This window comes from Sesamum indicum, linkage group LG9 (genome assembly GCF_000512975.1).
Source record: "Sesamum indicum cultivar Zhongzhi No. 13 linkage group LG9, S_indicum_v1.0, whole genome shotgun sequence".
Taxonomy (NCBI): Eukaryota; Viridiplantae; Streptophyta; class Magnoliopsida; order Lamiales; family Pedaliaceae; genus Sesamum; species Sesamum indicum.
The window spans coordinates 2,568,003-2,586,707 of record NC_026153.1 but is presented as its reverse complement, the minus strand read 5'-3'; the positions used below and the strand labels follow the sequence as shown (position 1 = coordinate 2,586,707).

At 35.6% G+C, this 18,705-nt stretch overlaps 2 protein-coding genes across 6 annotated transcripts in view; both read right to left on the bottom strand.

The window, feature by feature from the left end:
- Window positions 1-3,722, bottom strand: part of LOC105170341 (DDB1- and CUL4-associated factor 8) — a 5,787-nt gene extending 2,065 nt beyond the window's left edge. Inside the window, exons 1-3 of one of the 2 annotated variants that reach the window (XM_020696854.1) lie at window positions 3,511-3,722; window positions 3,199-3,318; window positions 522-773 (exon numbers count right to left, since the gene is read on the bottom strand). In XM_020696854.1, the coding sequence (XP_020552513.1) occupies window positions 522-773; window positions 3,199-3,306 (360 nt within the window). In that variant the 5' untranslated portion in view covers window positions 3,307-3,318; window positions 3,511-3,722. Of the gene's footprint in view, window positions 1-521; window positions 774-3,198 lie in introns of both variants that reach the window. The other variant, XM_011091069.2, reaches the window with a different exon arrangement.
- On the bottom strand, window positions 5,156-18,635 carry LOC105170339 (V-type proton ATPase subunit a1). Of its 4 annotated transcripts, none has more exons than XM_020696762.1 (18): window positions 18,098-18,634; window positions 17,330-17,374; window positions 15,353-15,475; window positions 15,147-15,254; window positions 13,942-14,055; window positions 13,680-13,871; window positions 13,274-13,411; window positions 12,714-12,821; window positions 12,526-12,633; window positions 12,289-12,437; window positions 10,623-10,776; window positions 9,976-10,136; window positions 8,850-9,056; window positions 8,586-8,769; window positions 8,389-8,472; window positions 7,224-7,420; window positions 7,082-7,141; window positions 5,156-5,966 (listed from the first exon to the last, which is right to left on the bottom strand). In XM_020696762.1, the coding sequence occupies exons 1-18, from the start codon at window positions 18,236-18,238 to the stop codon at window positions 5,762-5,764; spliced, it is 2,478 nt and encodes an 825-aa protein (XP_020552421.1). In that variant the 5' UTR covers window positions 18,239-18,634; the 3' UTR covers window positions 5,156-5,761. The 4 variants fall into 4 exon arrangements, with proteins under 4 accessions (XP_020552421.1, XP_011089368.1, XP_020552422.1 ...); XM_011091066.2 differs by having other exon boundaries at window positions 13,680-13,853; window positions 18,098-18,632; XM_020696764.1 differs by lacking the exons at window positions 5,156-5,966; window positions 7,082-7,141 and adding an exon at window positions 7,634-7,685 and having other exon boundaries at window positions 7,332-7,420; window positions 18,098-18,635.

Below are 18,705 nucleotides of genomic sequence, written 5' to 3'. Positions count from 1 at the left end.
AGGGGGGGGGGGGGGGAGAGAGAAAAGAGGTGGATCTACTGCAACACCACATTCAAGTGAGAGGGGGCTGAGGGATATGCTCATTTCATGTATAAGTATCTTACTGAGTTCCTTCATTTCCTTTTTGGAGTTTTAGATGGGTAAAGTTGTTGTTTAACCCAATTCCATCAAGTTTGACTAATGGTCATTAATCAAAGGGGTACTTGTAATTTCAATAAATACTCATAATAGCAGTGGAAAACACTGAAAATAACCCTCTATTCTTATTTAGCAAACCCAAATACAATTACAGTTTGTTTCTGCATCTTTTTACCTACAAGATACTTCAAATTTGGGACATTGCCTCTACTATTAATCAAACGAATATTCTGGATATTTCAAAGTAATAAATTCCAAGTTAGCCAGCCATCTTATCATAATAGTAGGCTTTACTTTTAATTAAATTATAACCCCAAAGAATTACTCTGACATAGAGGAACAATAATAGAACTCTCCAACGCATATATTACTGGCCAAATTACCTGGCAATCAGCAGATGAAGTTACTATTTTGCGGTCATCAGTAAATGGCATGAATCTAGCCTGGAAAATGTTGTCCAAATGGCCAGATGGATAAGAAAATTTTAGTTTCCGTGCTGCCCAATCCCAGAGCATGATTTGTCTGTCATCTGAACCTGACACGAGAAGCTCACCAGTAGAGTTGAACTCAACTGTATTTACACAACCCTGGTGTCCAGTAAGTTTTCCATACAAATCAATCTGCTTGATCAGGGTCTGCATCAAGCAAGAAAAGGCACGTTACATGACATGAAAGTCACTGAGGATCAGAGCTAAATTTTGAACAATTGATAGACACAAAATTCAAGAAGATGTTGAGATAGACAAAGTAAGTTGTCAAAACTGTGAACATATTATTCTGATGCATATAACCTAGCTAAAAAAAAGGAAGTGAAAACAAGGAACATACAGCTGTAGCACCTATATAACAGAAATAACAAACCAAAAGATGAACGGAATTTGATGCAAAGAGATGTAATAATGCACAGACGTCTTATCTAAACAACATGTACAAACTAGAAGCTCAGTATCGTCTATGCAGAACAATTATTTTACATATTGATATTGGTACATCATTTATTTTCCCCATCAGTACCATCCATTTTTCTATTAGAGAACAGTTTATTCTACAAACTGTAGAGAGTAGTTTTCCCCCAACATCAAGCGACGGAATTTGTTTAGCATTTTGCGTCAATTTTATTACTGTCAGATATCATATGAATGTATTTACTTAAAGATTCTTTTCTTCTGGAATATTTCAATTCAAATCATTGCTATAACTATAACTGCACAATTCGAAAATCCTGTTAAATTTGAAACGTGATATCCAATGAAAGTTAAGTGCACTGTAGGAAGGTGGATTCAATTTCTTTAAGGAAGGATACAGTTTGAAAGATGATGTTAGGAAACACGTAAAGAATTCTTGGAAAAATATGGAGAAATGTCTCTGAGATTTTTGTCTAATAACTGTAACCTAAATAATTAAAGGAACAAATATATGAATGCAATATGACGACAACGTTGTACGAGATCAATTCAAGGATATTAAGAAGCACCGAAGCACAACAAAATAAATCAAGGGAAGTGGATAAGAGACTTAAGAGTGGATATTGGCTAGACCAGATAGCATAGGGTGATCAAAACATTTTTGGCATATTGGTCAATATAGCATCCATAGAAGACAAGTTGCAGGAGAAGTGTCCAAGTTGTTTTGGCACATTTAGTGAACACTAGCAGGCTCCAGTATTCAATTGATATTTATGTTATACTCACCCCAAATAACATGAAGTCAGATTTTCTGAGATGGAAATGTTGCTAATTTCACTTAATTAAGTGAATAGAAGAAAAGGGTTTATTTACCAAAAAATTAGCTTCGTTTAGCTCCAAGGCATAGGACTTTCTTGAGTTGAGTTATTAATCAATTCCATCATGTTCAAGATCAAATAGATGTTTGGCAAGAACTATAGACAATGTAAACCCGCAGGCCTGCTCAGCTAGTTGGCTTTTTGCCAAGCTAATGGACACCAAACAATAGAGTTTGAATAGCACATAAAATAATCAACAAATAAGGTTTTATTGTAAAAGAGATCATAATGTAATACCTAATTCCCAAAATTGTCTTCTAAAAGTAGAAGAAACTGCCAACTAGATGCAGGCCATTGTCTGATAAAACTAGGATCTATCTAGCATGTCTTCAGTGCAATTCATTGATGACAGATCACATATAGGGAAAGCATTAGGAAATCCAATAATACCTTAAAAACTAAGTATATAGGCGCAGCAAACAAACAATTCAAAGTTAAGTCGATCTTTCCTAGACTCCTAGCAAACATGTCCATTGTCACGCTTGGAATGCATGAAAAGATCTTTGACGGAAGGAGTAAATGGCGTGACACAAAATTTAAGTTCGAAAATTGGAATGATGCATTGAAGAGGAGACTAGAAAAGAACATCAGACTTCTCAACAAAAAGAACCTGGGAAACGATTCAGGTTTTGGGAAACTATCTAAGCAGCAGAAAATTTGAAGAAATCCGATATTTTATCTTCTATGAGTTGAATATATTTTCTACTAATAAGATCAAAGTCTATATCTCAAAAATTGGTCCAATTACATAGATGACTCCAGGCTTCTGCATCTGCATTTGATCAAATTGTGCCAAATTTAAAGCAATACTCATGCAGCATCTCTTTTGTTGCCTTTCTCATTGATGTATTCTGTATACACGTATGTGTCCATGTGAGCACGAGCAGACTACCAGAGAAGCAAGACTCAATTTTCGCATCAGAGGATCTACAACTAAAGCCCTGACAGCCAATATAATAATCACAAACAATTTCAAGAGTACCTATTCACTGCACTATCTTGGCAACCTAATTGTAGTATCCCTTACCATTCTGATAAAGACATAAGCATATGAAATTCCAGTTAACATAAAACCGGCAGGCACGAAAGAATTCACACCTCAAAGAAATAAAGCAGACAAAACCAACAGGATTATAAGCAACACAAAAAGAAGAAACACAAACCTAATCACAATCAAATCCAAATAAAACAGCAAAAATCAGCCGAATTATACTAAAGAAAACCATCATCAAATCAAACAGAGAGATACACCTAGGAGAAGGGAAGAGGAGTAGCACCTCGGAAGCAGACATGCGGCGCGAGAAAATCCTGGGAGAGCAAAAACCCATCTCCCTCTTGAAGAATTCGAGCAGCCCATTATCAGAATTCTTGAAAACTCCCTCCATATCGATTATCGCCTGAATTTCAGCTAGCAAGTTCAGAGAGAAGGAAAGAAGAACAGCGGGTTGGACAGTAGAAAGAGGAGAATTGGAACAGCGAGAAGCAAGAAGCGAGGATCGTGGATGGAGACAGAGGCATCCGTTGAGTCAGAAGAAGTGGAGGCACCATGCAATGGGAATTGTAAGCTCAGAGTATAAATCTATACATACAGTTAGATAGATAGAGTGTGGGGGCGAACAGGAGGCGGCAGGTCCAGCGACGTCGTACGCAGGTCACCTTACGATGATCTTCCCACTGCGTACATAGGGATCGAAGTTTCGCGTTTTACATTCACCAAAACAATAAGAAGAAGTTTCGCGTTGTAGTAAAGAAGGGTATCAATTATCATAAATCCCAAATCCTTTTCCGTAATTAAAAATAAAATCTCAAACCCTTCTTTACTCATAACTGTCAAGACCTTGTGTCTACCTATTTCCTATGGAAAATTCTTACTACATAATAAGTTTGTTTGTATTCAAATAAACATTAGGATAAATAAATTATATTTGTATTAACATGAATATGGGAATCATCCAAAAAAGAATATGAAGATTTAAGTATATAACGTAGGACTACCTCAAGATTCTAAAAATTTATACAAATATCCCCAAATTTTTTATTAATCTCAAAACAGGCCAAGATTGGCAGTGTTTTTCACATTCGAGTCGCATTGATTTGGAGATTCAGGACACAACTCAACTTGAAACCAAATATGAATAAACTGATGATGCCTCTAGATTTTTTTTTTTGTAGATTTGTGATTAATGTACACCAAATTTATAAATTCTAGTCTTATATTAACTACAATTTTTTATGACTCATATTCTCTTACAACGTTTATTATATCTTCCTTACAACCTTAACATTCGAGAACCATAACCAGAATCTTTCCAGTATAGTACTTATTGGTTCTTGTCTTAGAATAAGTCACATTTCAGAATATCAAACTATCTAAACATACTTGAATCTTTTCCTATTTGAATATGCCCTCAGAAAACTTACTAAATTTAGATACATATGAAATGACATATGAAATATAATGATATTTGTTATGAAATTAAATAAATGTGAGTAAATCCAATTTTCACTTATCACATCATAATGTTTGTTGATATAATGTATAATAATTATCTACTTACAACTTTAGACACAGTGATAAATGTAGAAATGGGATTTAAATAAATTTTGATTTGGGATCAACGAAATTTTGTTCAAGTAAATCAAAGTAAAAATAGTAATCATTATATTACGGTATCCGGTAAGTTCACGTCAAAATAAATAAGATGATTTCTATTCATTATACATACAGGCATATAGTGATTTGTATATTTAGATAAATATACCCATCGAAAAAAATCAAAGATAAATTTATAACACAGGATCATGTAGCTTGTGCATTAGTTAAACTTAAACAAGAAAGTGATTGATGGTTATTCTTCGTTTAATTCTCAAATTTTGATTAGCAAAATTATCTAAAAAATTGACTTAAATTAAGCTGGATGTCGGGGAAAACTAGTACATCACTGGAACAGCAGTTCGAGGAATGCTTGCAACAGCATTAGTAGATCCACAGGATTGAGTCTTTACTGGTCATGAAGTGTACGTATAAAACTATTGATCTTTGGTGTTGTAATTCACATATTTTGTAAAAAAGGCTATATCATAATGTCAGCAAATATGCAAATTCAATTGCAATGAGTTCTATGATTTCGGAATAGAAATGAGATAAATACAAATTTGCAAAGGAGCCAGGCACAATTTTTTCAGGTAACAAACATAAATATATCAGAAATAATCCAAGCAGGGCAACAAAAATCTTCCCAATTTTTGTCTATATCAGACTTCCATATAAGCAAATAGCACGCTGTCGAGTCAGGCCCCGCTTGTGATTGACAGACCACATGGGACTGCAAGGCCACAATAGTCAAATCTGGCACATGTAAATTGCCAAATCTATTTCCAAAAGTCACAACTCTATAAGAATATGACTATTTATTACATGAAGAACTATCTAAACGTAGCCAATAGGTATCTTGAGCAAGGGTTTTTATGTGTTAAAATTATATAAATGTAACCCCCTAAATGAACAAAAGAAAAAGAAAAGGCAGGGTAGATATCTTAAGACATAAAGGGTCCCTGTTTACAAAAGCTGAATCCTAATTCCTCTGTGCACAGGAGAGGAATGGATTAGAGGAGAAAAATTACTTACAAGCTCTCCCGATAAGCTGCCGATTGCATCCGATCAATCTTAAGCAAGGATTGCAACCCAAATGGACCCGTATCATGTTAAAGGCAAGAAGTAAAAGATCCTTAGTTAGCTCAAATATGCTTCAACTATGCACCACTGCTGCTGCAAAATTTTCCATCTTGCGTACAACTTCCTGACAAAAATTTCGAAAAAGAAAGGACACAAAGAAGGTACTAGTCCTCATCTTCATTTAATGCAGCAAAAGAAAAGGGCCTAAACTTGTATCCATCACCGCTGTAGAACTTGTTTTGAAATTCCACCCAATGGAGACGGAGAGCATGGAGGAAAGCACTGAGGGTCTCCATCATGAGTAGTATAAACGCTGTTGCAAAAGAAAAAACTGCCAGACCCACTAAACGTATGACAAGATTGTCGTACCTGCACTGACATACATGGGAGCAGTAAAATATTTGGCCATACAGAAAGCAAACTTGTTATTAAGCATGCACATGGCCTGCAACCTATTGGTATCTTTTGTCATGCTATCTCAAATTCAGTGTCAGATTCTTCTGTATAAGCACTAGGTAATGACCATCAGTGTTGTAATATGATGGTCCTGTAGGAATACCATTTCATTACACATCCCAAATACAACACCCAACATAGAGATTTCTGCATTTCACATCTCCATTTGTACAGAACTACAGTTTCTGCTTTCTCATCACTTACAGTGATGGAATCATATGTTGCATGTCATACTTTGATCTATGCTCAATCAGTCGGCTGTAATTCTGACAAAGCATGCAATGTTTCACATGCATCTCTATCAAGGCAAACAACAGCTTCTTGCCTTTCTTGCACACTTCTACTTTGTATCACTAGTCAGAGAGGAGGTGGGAGGAGGGTTTGGGTGAGGAGAAATAGAGAAAATTACTTAAGATCATCACAAACACATCCTTAATTAATTAGGCGTGTGCAACAACCTTTGCTTTGGACGTGGGAATAAAATGCAGTTGAAAGTTTAGCTGGGGAGTGTTCAAAAACAAAAGTGAAGGCGAAAAAAAAAATTGAAGTTGAAGTATTTGGCGTAAGAACTTAAAAGTTGGTAGGGTGTTGCTTATAGCTTTTCACTTCAATCAACTTAATTTAACAATTTAAAAAAAGAGGCTGTAAATGAAACACTCTTTTTTCAACTTATTTTCAACAAAAAACTGATAAGTACTTATTTTTAATTGTTGCAAATACCTCATAAAGGTACATGAAATATGAATATACAAGTTTCCTGGCAATTTTATTTTACTAGTTCAATTGACTATGTTTATTAGCAGGACACATTTGACCAGATAGGACATAAGTTGAGGGGAGTGTGAAATCAACAAAAATATTCTCCAAAACAGCTGAAACTAAGTGCAACAGCAGTTTAAGAGAAACAAAACTTTTTACAAGCAAGTGTAAGCACTATGAAAAACTCAAGAGGACATTGAAAGTAATATAAGCAAAACCATAAAAAGCAGGATCTATTAAGGGCGCATGCTGCTGCCAAAAAAACTTACCCCCAAGCAAGGAGGAGAACTTTTTCATAGAAAACAGTTGATAATTCTGAATGTGCCAAACTGGGATAAAACAAAAACAAGAGTTATAAGATGAATAAGCCAAGAATGCTTATGCATAATTTGATGTTGAAATTGCTCCTACCTCAAAGCCCATAGCCGGAGATATGATGCAGTGTTTGAAACTGCACCAAGCACAAACTCAATGGAGTGTATCATTTGATGCACAAAGACCTCACTAAAATTGAACTCCTCAAGGTGTGGTTCTCTTGCAGAATCAGGTTCCTCGTCATCATAAATGTCAGAGGTTCCAAGGGCCGTGTATGACCGACCTTGAAATCTCTTACATATGCACAACAAATGTCAAAGTTAATAACTGTCCCAAAGGTTTCATTACTTTGGTACTTCACTCAATTTTTACTCCAATAGGCTTGTCAAAATCAGAGTGCTGGTTCTTTGGTACTTATTTAATTTCAGAAAATTCTATTTTGAAACAAAGCATATTGGGTGCATATTTCAAGGAGAAACAGTTGAATGGGCATTTCAAGTTCGTACCACTCTCTTTCCAATTTTCTTCATAATGTTCCCAAAGATTTCAATCATATTACTGCATTTCAACAGGGTATTTGAGTTAAGCGCAACAACATACACGTTCCCAACTTGCTACCGTGAAACACAAAGGCAAAACAAGCCAAAACATGAACCTTTAATTACTTTATCAGACAAATGTAGAAGGTGTTCCAGTTGGGGGACAACGTCAATACTTCGCCAGATAAATGTGAAGAGATAAGAAAAGAAGTCTTATAGCAGAAAAACTCTTTAACAAACCGAAAGTGTTTTTACAAAGGGTGAATGAAACAATAAGAACGGTCTTCTTCCATTTTACTCAACTTGTGTCAGCTACAAACACTCGTGAGGCACAGCTAAGCTCTTTAAATTATTTTCTAAGACAAAAGTACAAGGTGAAGAAACAAAAAGGAAAGCTTTACCTTCTCTCAGCTTGCTCAAATATTTTCTGAGACAAATATAAAAGAAATACCTATTTTCATTGCTTCAACTATGAAAAATCATGTTGCAAACAACCAAACCAAGCACTTTAGAATTTCTTTCAGACATACAAGTAGAAAGCCAAAAAGGTACATGCACTACATAAACAAAAAAGACGACAAAATAAACTGTAATTATGGAAAAAGGCTAAAAGAAAAACAAGGACAGGTTCCGATAAAGAGAGGTTTTCCACAATCTTCCAGGTCGGATAAGATAAAAGAAAGATAACATACATAAATACAAATAGAGGACATAGAGAGTACCTCAGTATGAAGTCTTTTTAAAATAAAAGGTTTAGGGAAGAGCATCCATGGGACAGCAATAACAGCTAAAAGCAGCAATATAACCTGCCAAAAACCGGGGCAAAATAATGAAATCAATACTTAATTATGTATGTTTGCATGTCGACATGCACCTGCAAATATATCAATGGCATAATCAAATCAGATTTAACAATGACCTGAAGTACATTCTGACCCCAGAATAGCTTGTTTTCACCTAAATCTTCAAAAGGACTTAAGAACATGTAAATCATCACATGATAGAGATCTGCTTGAGAACCACTGCACCATTTTATAATGATCAAAAGAGAGAGATATCCAAATAGGCTGTTAAGGAAGATCATCTGGGGCACAAACTGATACCTGAAAGGAAATTAAAAGACTAAGTTCCTATAACGGTACTAAATTATTAAAAACTAGAGAAAAGTAGAAAGACAACATACTTAATATCAAGTGAGTTGCCGAAGTAGCGCGCATTGAAATAACTTAGTATAATTCCTAGATTCATCTGTGCAATACCGAACAAAATAGACATTTTCATTTTGAGAGAATTCAAGAAAGGCAACTCAGAACGACTTCCACGCCAACTTGGATCTACGCCAAATGGATATGTATCTTGATATTTGACTAAACCAACTGAACGTGAATCACTGTTAACAAGAGAAAGAGAGCATCAGCTGAGTTCTATAGAACATAAAAGTAAAGAAGGCAAACCTAAATATTACAATACATCAGAAAATAAGAAAGAAAATGGATCAAATACCAGATGATAGCAAATAGCGAAATGAAAGGTAGGGAACCCCAAGAGGAAAGCATTACAATACCAGAGATCTAAGGAGAAATCCCATGGAATAGTTTGACTAAATAGTATTTAACTCAGACCCCCAACATTTAGGGTTAATGAGATTTAACATCTTCCTGCTTAATAAATAGGCCAAAATGAATATGCAATTAAAGGTTTGCACAATGAGCTTGCATAGAAGTCATTAATCCATGTAATATACCTATGTGCATCAAAAAGTGTGCTTGTCACTAACTTGGACGAGAAGATTGGTATACAGAAAGGATAAAATATGAGTACTGGGATTGGAAGAATCAAATAATGCACTCAAACCAGATGTCAAGTATACAGCTAAAAGACTGTTTAACTAAACTATTTACAATGAACTTCCAAGTATCAGATGGAACTCGAACAACTTGACTAGCCAGAAAGCTGATCCTAAATTAGGGGAAAAGGAAATTATCCCTAGCTCATATGCTGTAGTAATTTGTTTTCCTAATTCAAACTCAAGTACGAAACTTAGGCATTATCAATGGAAACTAACACATTCAACAATAGCAACTACTAACGCTCTTCGCCTTCGGCTTCCCAAGTTTCCCTTTTACGTTCCAAAACCTTCCATAAAATTATTTATTTTCACCTTTTTCTTCTTTTTGACTTTTGTTTTTTCTGTCTGCGGACTTGGAACTTGGGAAGAAACAGAGAACATGGAATAATTTTTAATTCCAGTCACATACCCAGTATAACAGAAGTCACTTCAGTGACCAAGAGAAGGTACTGATTCTTACCTGCATGTGGTGTCTCGGCATCTGTAGGCAGAGTTACCAAATATGTGAAAAGGAACGGAAAAGAATTCATTGTATATCAAACCACAATAAATTGAAAAGAGAGACATCAAGAGGAGGACATATCGACCACCAAATAGCATCTCCATGAAGCTTCCCAGTTTCTGATAGAAATAAACATTTAAATTATACGGAGTATAAGAAAATAACTGGAACTTCTAAAGTTGACAGAAAAGTATGCAGCAGAACATAATTCACAAATTCACACAAACTGTCAAGAAAAAAAAGCTATAAACAATTCACAAAAGACATGGTCGATAGATCAAATAATTTTGAAGCAATCACCATACCTCTGCATATCTTAAAGTCTTAAACGAATGATCAAGTAACTATACTATATGCTCAATACCAGGAATCAACATAAAATTACCTATGTTGTCATCATATACACACCATAGCTACTTGAGAATCCGATAAAAGAACAAGAGTTTCCATTTAACAATAAGTCAATTTTAAAAAACACCTGAAATACAAAAGGAATGCACGACAGCAGCCAGAAAATTTCAGGCTCATAAAAAATATGCAAGGTATATGATAGATTGTTGACCTTAATCTTTAAGATAGAAAATCATCAAATGAAATGGCCATACCTGTGAACCGAGTTTTTTCTCACGGGCAATAAGGAATAATGCTCCCAATAGTAAGCATATACCATGACCCCAATCCCCAAACATCACAGCAAAAAGAAATGGAAACGTTATAATAGTATAAACAGCAGGATTTGCCTCCTGGTATTTAGCAACACTGCACAAAATAGAGTTTCAGATAAGGGTGTTAGAGTTTTGCAGCTAAGGACTAGCAAGCAGAGACAAATATCCAAGAAAACATCATAGTTTTGTAAGTACATACTCAATGAAATGTTAATCAAATGAGTGAATTTGAACCTAATATCAACAGCATATATCAAGTCAAAGTAGCTTCAACATAGTACCCATTATGGTCTTACTTTTCAACCATTTATAAGCGCTCTTAAAGAACACCTTGTAAGATGCTTTGGATTTACATAGCTGATGGAGGAGCACGTTTTATGGGTTGTCTGTTGCCTAAAAGTTGGGAACACCTCCAAAGCATGTGAAAATGTATTCATCAAACTTGTTTATCAAATGTTCAAAAGAGAGGAAAAAGAAACATTTGTTGGTTTAATTGCTAGAATACATAGTTCCCAAGAGTTTTCTTTTATTCAAAATAGAAACACCACTCAAGAACATCTTATGCTGGGGCGAATGCTTAGAAGCAACACAAAGGCCTGAGCAGGACATTGCAGTTCCACAAATAGATTTCATAGGGTCCAAAGTGGACTCTCCTTCAATGTAGTTAGATCTTTATTTAGTGTGCAAGAAGCTATTATATTTTATGATGCCACCATAAAAACACATAAAAACTACATGAGAAAACGCTATAACCTGAAATGATGCCTGAATCAATCCGCAACTGAAGTCAATCACAGCACGAAATAAAACATAATTTTAGCTAAAATCACTGCCCTGCAACTTGGAACAGGTCTGTGATCCTAAGACAGAAAGCTAAAGCAAATCCAACTGAATCCTATCATTGATTCCAAAGCACACAAAATAGTCTTGATTAATAAAACAAATAGGACATTGAAGATTATGGCGGAGCAAACAGCCAGACAAGTTCCTCAGGCCACATTGTTTAGAAGGGAAATCAAGGGACTTTATTCAGGGAAGATGACATGTTTTTATTATTCATTTCATAGGAGACCCTAGAAAGTGTGGGCAAAATCATTATTAATACCAACAAGTACCAGCTAAACCATTTGGTCGAACAAAATTAAAAAAGAAAAAGAAGCTAACAGTCTTATCTTATATTTACTAAGAGACAAGTTCCTCAGGCCAGACAAGTTCCTCAGGCCACATTGTTTAGAAGGGAAATCAAGGGACTTTATTCAGGGAAGATGACATGTTTTTATTATTCATTTCATAGGAGACCCTAGAAAGTTTGGGCAAAATCATTAGTAATACCAACAAGTACCAGCTAAACCATTTGGTCGAACAAAATTAAAAAAGAAAAAGAAGCTAACAGTCTTATCTTATATTTACTAAGAGAACGCAAGAGCAATCGTACGGAAAGACGGAAACAAACACCAAACTATCAATGGCACTTCATAGAAATTACTCCTTGTCAACAAGCACATTATATTGTTAAATTTATGAGAGTAAACAGTAAATAGAAACCAGAGAAATAAACGGAGAAGATATCAACCGCAAACAAATATGATTACACGTGCTGACTTACCCATATGCATCAACAATTTCTTGATATGCATTTGTCAAATGGTTGGTCTTGAAATATGTTGGAGGAGACTCAACTGAATGCATCACATGAAATATTACACCCACTTGTGAGTTACTATCAGTGGTTGCACGTTGTAGAGCTTCTTGAATCTGCAATATGACAGATTTTATAACTTTGAATCAATACGATAACCAGGTTCTTTGCAGACAAATATAAGATTAAACAGTAGAAAACCACCTTAGTCTTTGCAAATATGGGGCACCAACCCTCACCAACCAAGCACTTCTTTGTGACATCAAAGTTCAGCATATTTAGTGTGTCATAAACAGCCTTTTCCCTTCTCACCTAGAAAGTGGAGTTCAAGAAACAACTTATTCCAGCTATTTTGAGTTTACTCACAAGAAGATACAACAGCTATCGCTTACCATATTCATCCACTTAGCAAGGTGGAACCCAATAGAGATCAGAGCCTTATCGCGATGACGGAGGCCAGCCTCTAAGGTTGTTTCCAAGTCAGACAAGTGTGATAAAACCTGTAAATTAGAAGTAATATGGGTCTACTTAGTATTCATGGAAACACCATAATATGATACAAACAGCAGAAGGTCAAATACTTGTGTTGATTGGTAAAGCTTTGATAAATTGAAATATAGATTTCAGCAACTATATGGATTTCTACAGTACCGGGTAAGAATACGAATTAGCAACCCAGAAATTTACTGTTAATCAACCAATCCTATGTTTACGTCAAAGTATACACCTGAATTCGACAAACTTTGTTGCATATACAATCATTCTTGATAAATTTAACTAAATCAAAGGGATGATCCATGGCATACTAAGTCCTCACATGCATTGAGTGAAATAGGAAAAACAGGGGTCATTTAATAAATTTGGGTAGCAATAATAAAAATGCACAGAGCAAAAATGTGCATGAACCTTCCTATACGCAACAGAACACAAAACAATCTGGTTACAAACATACTTCTCGAGTTATTTGCCTCCGCCTGATTGTGTCTTCTGCAACTGGATAGCAATTTGCACCAAATGCTTCACAAATCTTCAGGATTTTCACTCTCGCCTGCTCACCTGAGAAGAATACCACAAAAACTATTTTTTCAACCTGCAGATACAACAATCAACCAACTATACGTCAAATCCTTGAAAATTGTTATTACTGTTCATCTGTAAAGACAATCTAAAATATAACTTTCCTCTTATTTAACAAGTGAAAATCCAAGCAAAGAAATAAAATTTTGAGGACATAGTGTTTTCATTCATTTCTTGAGTGGTAAACTTTCACTTTCTTGAGGCTTGTTTCTGTAGTTTATGCTTTGGCATTCACATAACAAATGTTCAACACTCCAGAAAGAAAATCAAAGAAACAATACCAATTCATTTGTTGCAGGATCCAGGATTTGATCATCAGTAGGTGCCTGATTGAAAAGCATGTTGCCCCTTGTTGTGCGAAACAACATCCTTTCAAATCTCAGAACTTTAGATTTACAGATAATGCCACTTATAAATCTTACGCCAGTTTGATTTGATGGTCCAGGTAGCATCTCCTGAAAATTAGAACCTACCTGATTACAGCAGCAATATGCTAGATGAATATAAAAGCATCCAGTGACAAAAGACCATATAGCTTGTTACCTGTTCAAGTAGCGATGATGTCTCCGCATAATCATCATTTACATGGATATTTTCTGCTAGTTCTGTCTCCTGGGTTGCAACATGACTCCCAGTTGACAAAAGGAAGTCACCTGCCTGGAATTACCCATGGCAACACATAAATGTGAAAAATCATGTAAAATCATGCAAATTTTACAAGTAGAATATAGGATCCGTGAAGAAACATATTAGCACAACATCCAGATACATATCCTTCTGTAATCTATTCCATTATGGTCTTGAGTTTGTTTTAACTGTAGTTTCGGGTTGCATCTAATTCATGCAACCTGACAAATCCATTCATTTGAATTTTTTTCCAGGAAAAGATACATCTTATATGATTCACCTCATAGAATAGGATAACCAAACTCCTAGATTCCAACATGTGACTGACACGGAGTTCAGAGGTTGTAAAACAATATAAAATCTCCCAGCAGAAAGAAAGAAGCAGCAAACAACAGAGGCGATAGCTTAAAAATCTTTTTTTTGTCTAATGTTGCCAGTGGACACAGGTAAATCAATTGGCCCATGCAAACCTTGTCTTCTTTCATTTTTTGGCTAGTTTCTATTTTCGTTGCTTGTTGTATGCATGAATAACTATTCCATTCTTTTATTTTTTACAGTCAGCACTTGCCCCTTAATTTTGGATGAGTTGACTGGATGTTCCATACTTCTCTTCCTAGCTGGACCTGGACAACAGTCCATTGGTTATATAAGGTTAGTAAGTCAAGTGTCAAGGATCACGAAGTTGAGATATTTCCTTGTGATTCTAGAGAGTTAAACTTCAACAACCATTCAATAACTATATGATACCAACTACTCGCTAAGTCCATAAATCATAAGAACAAACGACACCATGTATCACAAGCACTAAGCAAACAAAACTTGCGGTGCGCTTGTTGGATCTGCAAGCTACAAAAGAAACTATCAAGATTAGACTAAATCTTCCAGACAAAAGAACACCAGTTGTATAAAACAAATATCTGAAAAACAGGTTTACAAAGTAACCTAATGCCAGTCCCCTCAACATAAATGGTATTGTCTAGATTGCTTTGGATTAATTTAGATTTACACTTCTGTCAATTCTTACACTTATATGATTACAAGGTTTAAATTTTTAATTTAAAAACAAGATTCTTTTTCCTTGAGAAAGGAAAAGAAGATATGCACAATGTTCGACTATGTACCTTCTGCAAGACCATCTTGAATTCGAGCAGCTCATTATATGTTTGCTGCAGTTTTTCACTATTGGCATTCATTTCTATTAGCCCGTGCTCATGTTCCTCAAGTTGAATCTAATATCAAATACGAAAAAAATCATAATTTGTCACAGTAGAAGGAGAAGTAGAGCCATTCTTTAACATAGAAAGGCTAGTAACAGAAAGAAACAGACCTCCAGTTCTTCTAAGTCAATATCAGGTTGGGGGGCTGGACTAGGAGATGGTGTCAAACCAGCTTTATGTATCTGCTCTTTGATAAACCGTAGTTTCCTAGACATCTCTGCACACCTTTTAACCTGTGGATAATATACCAAAATAAAATCAAACAACCAATGAGGATGGTACAAGACAGTCACTTCCAGCAAACCATCATAAGAGCCTAATTGACACGCAAGTGCCATATTGCAGATTTGCATTTCAGTAGAGCAGGTAACTTCACTTCCCAATGAGATTGAGAAAATATTTCACGTGTATTATATATGTTTGTCTGCTGATAAAGAAGTATAAATTTAGAGACAACTATAACAGGGCCAAATGTCTTCTGGACCACCTCCCACAAAAACAAAGTAAAATAGCTAAAGCTTTAAGAGCAAAAATCACATTATTTACGGCTCCGGTATATGGTTTCCTTAACATACTCGGCTCACTTCTTTGAAGTCCCTCAATTAGATAAAACTATCTCTCATTTATCTATAGTGCATCCAGTCTTTTTAACATAGTATGAATTCATGGACAGAACTGTAAACAAGTTCAGTTCTTCCATGAGCAACAAGAAGGAAATTTCTTTCTAATGAATAACGATGTAATCTGTGATACCAGTTTCACTACCACCAAGGCACCACCTCTATCCATTTCAGGATAAGGACTATGAAGCTTGATGAGAAAAGAACCAAGCTAAAATTTTGGAGATTGCTGGAAGATAGTAACTTTGAACCACCAAAACTGCTCACCACCAGGCAGCATTCCTTATGCTGCTGGGGTATATTGTGACTGACGAATCATCTTCTGAAAGTATTCTTTTTGAAACATCAAAGCGCCTTCCTCTAACACAGTCAACAAGATATTAGTTAGGAACAACGCTCAAATGTATGAAAGCATATGATCTTTCATGACTCTAGGGTCACCAGTGATGATCTAGAATCCAATTCCTCGAGACAAAGGTGAGCACATGAAGGAGGTTCTCTTCTCAATAGTTACAGGCTTAAAGCAAAGACTTGCTGAAACTCACTCAAAGGCTGAGCCTCAAACCACCATTGTCACACTACCAAACCACATAGCAAGACTGATCAAAAATCAGCTTGCTGCATTCTTGAGCAGAAACCATAGCATCCAAACATCAGATGAAACATGCATCCCTAAACTAACTGTTTTGGTGGAGGAGGTAGTCTGTCATGAATATAGCACTGTTGCTTGTATTTGTGACCTCGAATTAAACTAATGCAACCCAATTATTTTGGTGGAAGATCTTAATTGGAGAAATTATCAATAAGCCTCTTATGAAAAAGAATCGTCGAATTTCTTTGGAAAAATAAACTTGAGAAGAATAGAGAGAGGAATTAATGCCCTAAACGGAGGTAAAACTCTGCTATGCGAATACTAGTATTTCCAGTCTCATTAAAAATGCTACAAATCTTTAAGTAGTATTGCATATGAACAACCATAGCAAATTAATTTCATAATAAGCTCTAGCAGACTCAAGCAACAAAGTTACAATATCTGTCAGGATTCTTGATTCTTTTTGGTGAACAACACTTGAACAATCACAGACAATGAGTTTCAAGATGAGCTACAGGCCCCTTCAAGCAACTATTTTTGACAACTCGAACATTATTCTTTCTAGTCAACAAAAATCTCCGGAGCTATATTTATCATTGTTATTTTTTAAGTTTCTCATCCTAAAACAATCTGTATCAGCATTAAATTGTTTGCATCTTAACACTATTTTATTGAGAAATTCTTCTGGCTAAACCGTGCAGTTAACAATAAAAACCAAACAATAGTTGCTCTGAAGTGGAGTAGTAATTAAAATTGGCAAGACAGATTCCGTCATAAACTTAGCTTTATCTCCAATTGTACCATTCAAAATTTAGGAAAAGAAATGAAATGACTAGGTATCTGTTAATGATAAACAAACAATAGCATGAGCATACCTGATTAACAAATGTTCGCTGAAACGGGCTTTTATCATCATTTAACTGCAAATCAACATAAAAAAATTTCAGTGTGTTGACGGACGTCATGTAAACACAGAATATACAAAATCTACCGCAAGCATAAAGAAGACTTCTATAAAATATATTCAATATAAGTAGAAAACTCTTGTATAAATGCCAATAACAGCATCTAAACTTAAGTTTCAGAAATACTAAAGTTAGCAAGAAAGAAAAGTCAACTGAAATACAGGGGTATCTTCTTTTATACATCCACTTGAAACATCCTATGGGACTCGAGCTGTAAACAAAAAGTGAAATTAATATAAAAAAATTTGAAACAAGGGAACAAATACTATCTATGCACTTTTAAGATTGTGTCTTTCTGAATGATCAGTATATACTCTTCCACCAATACATATATATATACATGAATTCTTCAGTAAGGATCAATTTTTCAGTTACAAACACACATGCGGAAGCCAATTGTTAAAAAAACAGGATACATTAATCATACTTCATTCCTATTACGTGAGCAGATATCAATGCTAATACTTGATGATTATTATTTCCACCCTGTCGGCATAAACACTAAATTCCTTCCAATCAATTCGCACACTCTTTTAGGCACTCTCTCTACAGAAACCCAAATAATTGATCTGAAGAAACTAAAATCTCATCCAATAAATAAAAATGGATATAACTTAATGCAATTTTATGCGCTAATCTACAAAAACGTATAATGGAAAGAGAGAGATCTGAGCGTACGTCGCGGAATTGGAGGAGACCGAGTTCGCCGAGATAAGATACGGCGCGGTGAGCGGACTCGACGGGGATAATGAGTTGCACAAGCATCATCTTCTCCGAGCGCATCAGATCCATGGCCGGCAATCTGTCTATGTACTCCATTTTCCATCCACCGTCAAAACGCGCCCTAATTCGATACCGCTCGAGTCACAACCACACACTCTGTCTTCTTCAGATCTGAATCCGATCAAACTAACATACCAGTGCGTTCGCGTGTAAGGACAAGAGAGACGGAGAGGCGTAGAGCGTCCGAGAGTGCGAGGTGTGTCGGTGGTGGTGATGCGATTTCAGTTGTATGTATATGTGGACGTATATGTTGGCAGCAACTAACTGATAGTGCTGGCGGTGGTGGCAACTGCCATGGGGTAATTTCTGGTTGTTTTCGGGTACTCGGGCGGGGAGCCGATGACTCCAAAGGAAGGAAAATGGAAACTGTTAAGGGTGAGTTTTGGTCAACTTTTTAGAAATTCGAGTTTACTATTTTAATTATTAACGTAATTAAGACTGTTCCCCAGACGTTTTACTAAATTAGAGGAACAAAATCAATTGTGAAAATTGCAGCCCATTTT

What these genes read in the sequence shown, in the direction of transcription:
- LOC105170339 (XM_020696762.1), bottom strand. Translation starts at nt 18,238, where the DNA reads ATGGAGTACATAGACAGATTGCCGGCCATGGATCTGATGCGCTCGGAG. An exon ending in ATCCTGCAACAAATGAATTG is followed by an intron (nt 13,412 to 13,679) that starts GTATTGTTTCTT and finishes TTGTATCTGCAG; the next exon opens with GTTGAAAAAATAGTTTTTGT. An exon ending in CTCCGGCTATGGGCTTTGAG is followed by an intron (nt 7,142 to 7,223) that starts GTAGGAGCAATT and finishes GTTTTATCCCAG; the next exon opens with TTTGGCACATTCAGAATTAT.